The 12,060-nt window shown below is 33.4% G+C and overlaps 1 protein-coding gene across 3 annotated transcripts in view; it reads right to left on the reverse strand.

Annotated features, from left to right (window-relative positions):
• Positions 1–12,060, reverse strand: part of LOC109861172 (chitinase-3-like protein 1) — a 36,925-nt gene that overhangs the window by 586 nt on the left and 24,279 nt on the right. For all 3 annotated transcript variants that reach the window (XM_020440704.1, XM_020440701.1, XM_020440702.1), the window contains exons 2-4: positions 8,939–9,002; positions 8,181–8,848; positions 7,681–7,973 (exon numbers count right to left, since the gene is read on the reverse strand). In XM_020440704.1, the coding sequence (XP_020296293.1) occupies positions 7,681–7,973; positions 8,181–8,848; positions 8,939–9,002 (1,025 nt within the window). The remainder of the gene's footprint in view (positions 1–7,680; positions 7,974–8,180; positions 8,849–8,938; positions 9,003–12,060) is intronic.

A 12,060-nucleotide genomic window follows, 5' to 3' on the forward strand; every position in this document is an offset into this window, starting at 1 on the left:
TATTTATATTACTTTACTTATATTATATTTATCTTACTTTATATAATGTAGTTTACTTATATAGAGTGTCCCATTGTAAATACTGCATTTTAATATCTCTTCTGTAACTTGTCATAGACAAAAACTATTCAAACAAAAGCATAGTTTAGAGAGGGGCACATGAGAAAAATACAATCTTGACTTTAAATGATCTTTTCAAGATCAGATCAAAGTCATTTAAAACTTTGTAAATGAAAATTATTATTTTTTAATTTATATTCTTGTAGCTGATTTCACAAGACATTTTTAAAACACTATAACAAAGTAGTTTTTCTTTAAGTAATTTTTTAATTATGAGACTCGAAAGTTAATAGATAAAGGTTAAATCAACTTACTATCGTAAAGTAATTAAGTTTGAGACTAAAAAAACGATGACTTTGGTTGACTTTGACATACTTGTGACATCTTCAGACTTAGGTCGAGGTCATCTTGAATTTTGTTAATACATTTTTTATTCTATTTTTATATTCTACTTTTAGCGTTACCCAGAAACAACGGCGTGGACGTAATAGTTCCTGTTCCCGTTCATTTTTTGTGCTATTAGCATATTTATTATGCTAATAGCACGATAAGCAACTTGAAAGGCAAGAGAAACTAAATACGTAAATAAAGTACTCTAAAAGGAACAGAAACTACTACGTTTACGCTGTTGTTTTTGGGTAACGCTACAAGTAGAATATGAAAATAGAATAAAAAATATATTTACAAAATTCAAGGTGACCTTGACTTGAGTCTAAAGATGTCACAAGCATGTCACAGTCAATCAAAGTCATTATTTTTTTAAATCTCAAACTTAATTGCTGTAAGATAGTAAGTTGATTTAACTTTTATCTGTTAATTTTTGAGTCTCATAAATCAAAAAGTACTAAAAAAAGTACTTAATAAAAAAAACACTTTGTTATAGCCATATAGCACACAAATATTGCATATATATTGCAGGAATCTTTCACCGTAATATTGCACCAATAGTGCAATATTACCATTTTACTGTGAAATATTGATGCATCATTGTTCTTGAATTGCAGCAACGTCCGCTTCAAATGTCCGCTTTTAGGAAGATTGCAACAAATATGCAATAATGCAATGTTACTGCAATTATTAAATAATATTGCATATAAGAATAGTTTTATTTCTTATACAAAATGCATTTTAAAAAAACACATGAAGATATATGAAAGAAGGAAAAGCTTTATATAAACAAGAATACAATTTTATTATTATCATAAAATAAGAATTAATAGAGAATTATCTCGAGCTCTTTAGTGTCAAACTAATAAATATATGCAAGTCTGGTCAGTAAGAGCCGATCGCAGGATGTTGTTCATAGACAAATAGGCACTTGAAGTGCCTCGGTAGCCTAAAGGTGCCATTACACGACGCGTGGTTTGACGAGTCTGTATAAGCTTCACGCCGCTCGTACAGGCTCGTCGATTTGTCCTTTATCAAGCTCTGACTGTTCTCACGACGCGTTAATTAGCGAACTTCGCGCCACGACGCGCCGCTTGTAGTGCTGTGCGAACCATGGTGGTGTCACATTCGCTATACACGCACAAGCTACGAACCTATCCGAGCCTGTGTGAACGGATTCACGAGACAAGCCTCGACAATGGCGCGTTTTTTTTACTTGTGCCACATTTACTAACATTCGGCGGAAAGAACGCGCCGCGCCGAGTCTTGCTGCGCGGCCCATTCACATGATTCGTAGCGCGGCAAATCGCGAGCCAGACTCGTCGAATTATGCGTCGTGTAATGGCACCTTAACAGGAAAGGCGATGGCCGGGAAAGCCGAAGATTCCAGTAGTCCAGTCAAATTAGCTTCAAAAAAACCAAAATTCAGCATTAATTGTGACCTGAAAAATTCTGTGCAATTCTTTTTAAAAATGTGTAAAGAAGTATCAGCTTATAAAATGTATCAGCAACGTAAGTCGTTTTCATTGTTTAAGCAATGTTTAAAGTTGCAGAAAACGTGTTTTTTGCTTATGATATTAAAACAAAAAACGTGTTAAACAAAGTCAAATATGAGATATCCTCGGACTCTTATTGGTAATTCCAAAATGAAAATATGATGAACTGGGCGATAATAGAGTCAGTGCAGGATGGAATGCAGAAGTAAAAAACAGTATAATTTAGATGAAAAAAACACCATCAAAGTAATATACAACAATGCATTAAGATTTTACTAAACAATAATTATCCCATAAACTTTATTNTTTATTACATAAATAAACGTTTGAAGACATTGATTACTAAAAAACTGAATATAGAAACAATAGCAAATTCCGACGATAATTCTGAGAAAACCTCTTTCTTCGTTGTTCCATTCACTAATAGTAATTTTAACTTTTACAACATAAATAACCATAATTTCAAATTCAAACCAGCATATAGAAACCTAAACCAATTGTCTAAATACATAAAAACCCACAAAGATACCATTGCCACTAAACAGCAAAAGAATGTGGTATATCACATTCAATGCGAACAATGTGATTCAAGTTATGTGGGACAAACAAAGAGACAATTGGNGACCAGGATCAATGAACACCATAATTATATCACAAAAAACAAAACACAGACATCTGTTTTAGCAACACATTCCAAAGAAACAGGTCATTCTTTTGATTTAGCTTCAGTGAAAATATTAGATAAGGAAAATAATTACTATAAACGCTTAACATCTGAGATGTTACTTATTAAAAAACAAAAAGCTGGTTTGAATTTGATGCTTGACACGGATCTCTTAAACAAAATTTACTTACCATTACTCGGTAAAATAGATTATTACTACACACACACATACAGAGGGAGCAATTTTCTTTCCTCTCAGTCAATCGTTACATTTCAAATGATTTTGATCTATCCATTTCTTCTTGACATTTTGATAACACATTTGTGAATGAATTTTATAATTTGACTACTTTAAACTATTACACTTTGTTTTTTACGGTATGTACTGAAATCTTAATCTGTTTAATGTACTGAAATCTTAATCTGTTTCCTTCATTGTTATAATACACGCTTTATTTATAGAAATTGAAAAGGACTTAAAAATAAAGTCGAAACGTTTTTCATCTAAATTATACTTCTGCATTCCATCCTGCACTGACTCTATTATCGCCCAGTTCATCATATTTTCATTTTGGAAAAAACATGTTAATTTGACCAGTAGAAGCAGAGATAATCATTGATCGACTTTGAATGCGCGAAAACAATTTCGCGCGCTAGCCTTTCGCCGCTCGGCCCGGAATCGCTGCGCGCATGCGCAAGCCGTCGCGCGCTTTCAGCTGTTGCCTGAGTGTAATAACGCTTACACTTATGATTTTTTTAAATGCATTATTAATAGTAGTTTTTAAATGCATTATCAATAGTATTCAATGTAAGTGCCAATTTTTCTTCTATTACTTTGATTATTCTTCTTGACTATTTATTTTTTTCTAGTCTTAATATTGCAAATTAAACTTGCTGTGAGTTTTATAAAAAAAAACTTTTTCTCGGCTCCTGATTGGCCAAGAGCAAACTTTTTTTTTAAAAATTCGTGAAAAATGCCAGCTTTCCTAATATCAACATGAAAATATTATGCAATCAAAATTGTCAATATAATTCCATTTATTTACGAGCAAAAATGATAGATACTTTTCTACGCCATTTTTAGACAATTTACACTTACTAAATCGCTTAGCTTTTAATTCTCCAGAATAATACAATTCTATAGGAGTAAAATGAGCCCCGGCAGCTTGATGTCCACCCTCCCAAAGGTGAGGAAATTCCATTGAAAGATTACGTCTTTTTTATTGAACAAATAGATTTTGCAAAAACTAATCAATGCTTTTTTACGAAATTTTGTACACTGTTTAAGTACCTTAAGACCTACAAAAGCCAACAGTTTCAAAGACATACGATCAATTTTACGCAAATAATTAATAAGTGAAGAACAGCGTGTTTTTACCAGTTTTTTGCGATTTGTAACTTAATAAATTAACGAACCTTAACTCAACAACACTTAATCGATAGATCTTTTTAATATCTACAACTTTTATTTGAAACTTTTTTTAATCCGAAATTTTGTTTTAATATTATAAGCAAAAAACACGTTTTCTGCAACTTTAAACATTGCTTAAACAATGAAAACGACTTACGTTGCTGATACATTTTATAGGCTGATACTTCTTTACACATTTTCTAAAAGAATTGCACAGAATTTTGCAGGTCACAATTAATGCAGTGAAAAAAGCTAATTTGACTGGACTACAGGTTCGACTCTTGACTCGGAGTTTTTTTTCGCAATATTTTAAAAATTAGTTAGGGAGGTATACGGGATCTTTTTCATATATGTGATGCACACAAACCTAGCATCCTATATGATTTACAGAATTTTTATTTTAGTTCAAAAAACTCACGTGAAACATTTACACGTGAACGCATATACAGGGTGTCTAACAACGAACTATAAAGCCGGCGTGTGTAAGTAAATCGAGTTATTCTGAACAGAAAAGTTATTTACCGTTTTGCAAACTTTGCAGTAGTTATTGAAATATGAATTAATAAATGTGAGTCAATGAGAGCGCGGGAAGTGATGATCGGACTCTATAGGCGTGCACAATTATCAGCTCTACTCCTCGCTCGCCGCTGCTCGCTGCATACCGCCGAATTGCGCCCAATCGCAAGAAACTGAATCGTGCCGCGCTTTTTGTTTCCTCCGCTTCTCGTTACTAAGACTTTACATGAGAGAAGCCATTTTTCTTTTCATTTGATAATCGTGCACGCTTATAGAGTCCGATCATCGCTCCCCGCGCTCTAATTGGCTCACATTTGTTAATTCATATTTTAATAACTATTGCGAATTTTTCAAAATGATAAATAACTTTTCTGTTCAGAATAACTCGATCTACCTACACACGTCGGCTTTATAGTTCGTTGTCAGACTGTATATAAATGTATGCATATACATATATATATACAGGGTGTCTGACAACGAACTATAAAGCCGACGTGTGTAGGTAGATCGAGTTATTCTGAACAGAAAAGTTATATACCATTTTGCAAAATTCGCAATATTTATTGAGATATGAATTAATAAATGTGAACCAATGAAGGCGCGGGGAGCGATGATCGGACTCTATAGACGTGCACAATTATCAACTCTACTCCTCGCTCGCCGCTGCTCGCTGCGTACCGCCGAATAGCGCCCGATCGCAAGAAACTGAGTCGTTCCGCGCTTGTTTGTTTACTCCGCCTCTCGTTACTAAGACATTACATGAGAGAAGCCATTTTTCTTTTCATCTGATAATTGTGCACGCCTATAGAGTCCGATCATCGCTCTCCGCGCCTTCATTGGTTCACATTTATTAATTCATATCTCAATAAATAATGCGAATTTTGCAAAATCGTATATAACTTTTCTGTTCAGAATGACCCGATCTACCTACACACGTCGGCTTTATAGTTCGTTGTCAGACACCCTGTATATACGCACATTATTTCCGCACGACATCCTGCGATCGGCTTTTATTGACCAGACTTACATATATTTATTAATATATATATAAAATATACATTTATATTATATATTTATATATTTATTAATAAAATATATATTTATATTATATATATTTATAATTTAATATTTTATCTATACTTTATCTATCTATATTTTATCTATACATAAAAATATATTTTTTTAGATTAAAGTATTGTATTTGTGTTTACAAAAATACAATAGTGTGTGTATATATGTATATGTATACAGGATGTCCGACAATTACTTAAAAATCTCTCGTAGGCAGATAAAAAAAGTAAAACTGAGTCAAAAAGTCCTTAACCAGTTTTTTCTATTATTTATAATAAAGTAGTAATTATTGAGTAAATCAGGCCAATCAGCGCCGACCTTTAGCCGAACGCACGTCAGTGAACCGCGCAGAGCGCTCACGCACATCAGGCGCGCGGCTCACTGACGTGCGTTCGGCTAAAGGTCGGCGCTAAATGGCTTACTTTATTCAATAATTACTCCTTATACATATGTAATAGAAAAAAATGGTTCAGGACTTTTCGACTCAGAATAATCTTTTCTACCTGCCTACGAGCGGTTATACGGTCATTATCAGACACCTTGTATACAGGGTGTCCCAGAATTGGTGTAACATCTCTCGTGAACAAATAGACGGAGTAAAACTGAGTCAAAATGTCCTATACCATTTTGCTAAATTCGCAATAGTTACCGAGATCTTAATTAACAAAGATCAGCGAATAAGCATGCATTGGGCTGTCTTACGCGCGTAAGCTGCTCCCCGCGCTTTGCGCGCTAACGGTGTTACCCATAGCGACATATGGGAGGAGCTAATATAACAGCATATACTATACATATACATATTAAAATGTAATTGTGCGAAGCGCGCCGGGCTGTCCTACGCGCGTAAGACAGCCCGATGCACGCTTATTCGCGGATCTTTGTTAATTAAAATCTCGGTAAATATTGCGAATCTAGCAAAATGATATAGGACTTATCGACTCAGTTTTACTCCTTCTACCTGTCTACGAGAGATGTTACACCAAGTCTGGAACACCCTGTATATATATATATATATATATATAATTAAATACCATACCTCAATTTAAAAAATATATATTATTTATGTATAGCTTTATAATATATATTTTAAATAGAAAATTATTGCAAACTTTTGTTTATATAATGATTTCTCTTATTTCACATATCTTCTCATATGTTTCATCTTGAAACAGAAAATATCTTGTATAGATATGTTACAACTCTTTAAAAATACATGTATTTATTTTTAGAATTCCTATAACAAGCCTATATCGTAATGGTATCACATTTCTTTTATATACAATAAAACATTATCAAAAATTATTTCATTATAATATTTTATTACTAAGATATATAATTATTTTGATTTTACATTACAAACTTTTGTTTTTGCAATGATTCTAAAATATTACTGTACATTTTGGGTAATGCTAATGCCGACAGTACTGTAACTTTCAAGCCTTATAACTCAAAAAGTACTTAAAAAGTATTTTATTTAGTGGTTTGGAAAGCTCTCGAGGTAAACTACGAGAATATAAATTGCAATGAAAATTGAGGGATTTTGTTTAAAAAAAGGTTAAGTGACTTTGACGCAATCTAAGGTCAAATCAATAGCACCATCTTATGTTTCCCTCAAAGTCATAAAACTTTTGTCCGAAACATTTGACAATTTAAGGGTGGTTTTAATATATTTGAGTAGATCTTTTAAAATAAGACACTCTGTATATGTATGCGTATGTATATACAAAAAAAACGTACAAAAACTATATATATATATATAATACTTACGTACATGCATGTTCTTGCTACTGAACATTATCGGTAAATAATGAAAATCAAAGTTAAATATACAAATAAGAAAAACATGTAAAAAATAAGTATGATATATTAAAGCATTAGTTGCGTTCAGCAGAACTTAGCGCGTAGCAAGCGCTTTGCACTTATTGTCTGTAATTTATTTGATATATAAATAAGGCCTCTTCCTGTAAATTTATTTGATATATAAAAGTATATGCCAATGACAAGTACCAATTGCAAAGCGTTTGCTAAGCGCTAAGTTCTGTTGAACGTAACCATTGATACAAAAAAATGTTTACGTTTTATCGTCATAGCCGACCCATTGGTTGTCTTTATAAGCGTACGGAACGCGATGTTCTTTGTGACGCATAATAGTCCATCCACCCTGTTTTAAGAACTCGCAAATTTCATTGTAGCCGAGCATTCCACCTTCACGAGTGTATGGACCAGCGACACCAGGTCCAGCGCTAGGAGCTCCAAGACTATTCTGGTTTTTATCGGCGAGAGTAAATGTCCTGCCATAGAATGGTACACCAAGGATTAATTTTTCAGGTGGACAACCACTTTCCAACCAGTAGTGTACAGCCGCGTCCTATAATAGTATTGTATATTTGAATATATATTCTCGTTACTTTTGTTGCATTTAGTGAGTTCAATATTAAAAGAGAAAAAGAGAGAGAAACAGACAAACAGACAGAGAAAGGGAAAAAGAGAGAGACTATTTTAATATTTAGTATACTATTTGATAGTGCGATATGATATACGTGTTGATACATAAGAAAATGAAAAAAGCACTTACGACATTGAGTTTAAGATCATGTCCAGTTTCGCTCTTGCGCGCATAAAGCGGAGCATTATGACCCGTTTCTTTCTCCCAAGCACCGTGAAAGTCATACGACATAACATTGATGAAGTGTAAGTGTTTAGATATTGCGGCGATATCGTAAGACAAAGAAGCGGAAGTTTCGGCAGCAGCAACAGCAGCACTGAGAATAAGTCCATGTTTATCGAATTCTGTTCTTAATTCCTTAAGTAAACTTATGTAATTCTGTACATCTTCTGGTTTCCCACCACGCTGATTAGGATATTCCCAATCTACATCAAACCCATCAAAATTATATTTCTTTACAAAATCAAGAACGCTTCTGACAAATTTCGCACGAATAGTCGGATTAGCAACAACTTCAGAATATCTAGCAGATCCTTCATTCCATCCACCGATGGCAATAAGTGTTTTTGTCTCAGGACTCTGTTCGCGAAGTTTGTTAAATCTGCCGAAACCGTTCTTGCCATAATTATCGGGAAGATCTTGCCACGAGTCCAGAACTCGAACATCACCTTCCGTAGTGATACCAACAAAGCTATAAATTAAATGAGTGCAAAGATTCGGCTCAATGTAGGAAATATCAAATTTGCCACCAGGAGGCCGATAAACAGACCAGCTACCAAAATAACACACAATTTTCTCTGCAAAAAATGAGAGAAAAAATATTATTAATATTATGAATATATTAATAGAAAAAAAGAAAAAACGATCTTTTTAATTAATTGACTTACTTTCTGAGTCAGCAGCAAAAATTAAAGCAGGTAAAACTGCAAAGACAAGCATCCAATAGTTCATCTGTAAATTATTTAAGTTTAGATTAGAGTATTAAATTCAGAAAGTTTTTAATACATTGGGCCCAAATGAGGCATATGCGTTTTTCAGATTTTTTACTAGAGTTTAGATGATTGTATATGTGCGTTTTTATTTTTAAATTTTATAACTTCTATATACCTTGTTCAAGATTCTAATAAAATTTATCAGAAATTTTTAGAGCACTAATAAGTCTTGTTTAGAATTACAAAACGTTTTTTGAAAGTTTTCAAAAATTGTAAGTTTTAAGCTATAATTATTTTTATTTGGTTTTTATGTATGGCAGAGCACAAATGAATATTTCTTTAGTTTATCAAGCAGTTCTGTGCATAAAGCTGTGACCTTAGTAGCCTATGATAACATGTAAAGAGGATAACGCACACAAGCAAACCGACGTACATGTGACTCAGCGCATTAAAATTGTTTTTTTTTAATCGTTAAACATTTAAATTGTTAATTTTTTCAAAAAAATAAAAAAAGAGAAAAAACGATAAATATGCATTTTAGGTCACACATCTCCGATTTCGATGTGCTTCAGATATGTTATAGGGCAGGTAATACCGAGTAATTATGTGAAAAAATTTCGTGGGGGACGGCCTTGGGCTGTGTTTAGTTAAGCAAGATGGAACGAACTAATGGAGGAAATGCAGGAAATACAGGAATTGGAACTAATGAATTCCTGTATTTCCTGCATTTCCTCCATTAGTTCGTTCCATCTTGCTTAACTGAACACAGCCCAGCCCTGTGCTCAGTTAAGCAAAATGGAACGAACTAATGCAGGAAATGCAGGAAATACAGGAATTCATTAGTTCCAATTCCTGTATTTCCTGCATTTCCTCCATTAGTTCGTTCCATCTTGCTTAACTGAACACAGCCTTGGTTTAGCAGATATGGCAGTTCAAAGTTTCGGAACAATATTAGTATTTTTGTTCTTTTCGTTCGTGTTGTGAGCGTGTAGACAGGGAGGTTGCGCCCTCTTGCATTCCCCCCAAAACCTAACCTAACCTAACCTCTAAAAGAAGCTTTTCACAAGAAGCAAATGTAATTGGAAATCGTTATTTTTTTCCGAGGGGGGTTACGACTTCCGATTACATTCGCTTCTTGTGAAAAGTCGGTACTTGATTTTCGAAGAGGGGAGCACGGGGAGAGGCGAAGCCCCTTTCGGAGGTTAGGTTAGGTTAGGTTTTGGGGGGGTGCAGGGGGGCGCAGCCCCCCCTGCCTACGCGCTTCAAAGGCGAACGAAATGTACGTGGGACCGAAAAATAAGAATTCATTCGTGAAACTTCTTCCCCTTGTAACTTTTTAACAAACAACGACCCCCGCCTGAAACCTTCACATTCGGGACAATGACCTTCACAACATATATAAAAATTATTGAAATTGGAGGTCGCTCCCCTAATCTGCACTATTACCATAAAAATATAATGAAAAATACCTCACGACAGAAATTAGACCAATCGACAACAGTGTGTGATTGAATATTCAGTTCATCGCTGAGAAACAAAGCTATTAACAAACTGCGAGGAAGTGAAACGGAATCTTGACCTTGTAGCTTTGTTTACATTCCTCAACACATCAGCCCGACATACACAAACTTAACTGTTCGTAATAACAGCTTGTAATATCTAGAATAAAGCATTAAAATTCTGAAACTTCAAATTGCCATATCTTTTTAACTAAGGCCGTCCCCCACAAAATTTTTCTACACAATCACTCAGTATGACCTGCCCTACAACATATCTGAAGCGCAAAGAAATCGGTGATGTGTGACCTAAAATGCATAATTACTCTTTATCAACCAAACTTAACTTTATCAACTTAACTTTATTCATCTTGATATGATGATGGAACTCTTGAATTCCAATAATCTCAGAAAACACGTGAAGAATTGAACTAAGAGAAATTCATCATAACTCATAACGATGTTGCGAATGCAATTATAATATAAATCTATTTGTAAATGCCAAATAAAAATTTTTACGTCGACTCTACGTAAAGTTTCACAAATCTCTTTTTAGCTTTTTTCACAAAAACAACTTTTTTCACTAAATATTCAATTTTGACAACAATTTTGACTTTTTTAATTACTTATTTGTTATTTTATTTATTGACCATCAAATATTACTTTTTTATCAATCGAATATTACTTATATAGAATTGACACTTGGCTACGATCTTGCCTGCCAAGAAAAAAACAGAACTGATCTTTACACTTAATCCTATCGTTTTGTAATGTGAGTAACGATCATTTATAATATTACAAGTTCATGTTTATTATCAGTTTTCTTTTTCTCTTTTTCTTTTCTTTTATATTAGTTAGATGTATTTTTTTTTTTATATTAGATAGGTGTATTTTGAAAAAGACCGAATACAACGGTCAAAACGTCAATTATGTTAACTCAAGAATAAATTACTAAAAAAACTGCAACACATCATTATCCGTCTTCGTATGCTCTCATTGGCCTGCATCGTCTACTCATTTATATGTATATACACATGGTGTCCGACAATTAGTGTAAAATCTGTTAAAGTAATTGTTGAATACCTTGTATATATATATATATATATATATATCCAGATAACATTTCTTGCGTGCAAGATTCGCGCGCGTTAAGTATGTAAATCTTGTATGTGATTTGCCTGAATTTTGTTTGTGAACATATTTTATCGCGCACACGCGTGCATATTGCGCACAAGAAACTATCTAATATCTATCCAATATACTAACAAATAACGCGCAAATTGCTAACATATTGCAAGTTATGTACTCTTAAGTTGACAGTGTCTCACATACTTACAAGGGGACCTTCAGAGAATAAGAGATGTTCCCTTCCGATTTGGACGAGTCTTATACATATTGCACTGAGAGAAAAATGCTTGGTATTTACGACTATAATTGCATAGTAAAATAATTATAGTTGGAATTCTTATTTTTATCGTTAATATTGCTATAATATTAGTAAAACTAACCTTATATACATGGTTTTGACAAGTATGTAAAAATTTTGCTATAAATTATAATAATTTTAACTAGTAACATAGT

This window comes from Pseudomyrmex gracilis, unplaced genomic scaffold, assembly GCF_002006095.1.
Source record: "Pseudomyrmex gracilis isolate BER0280 unplaced genomic scaffold, ASM200609v1 scaffold_612, whole genome shotgun sequence".
In the NCBI taxonomy this organism is placed as follows: Eukaryota; Metazoa; Arthropoda; class Insecta; order Hymenoptera; family Formicidae; genus Pseudomyrmex; species Pseudomyrmex gracilis.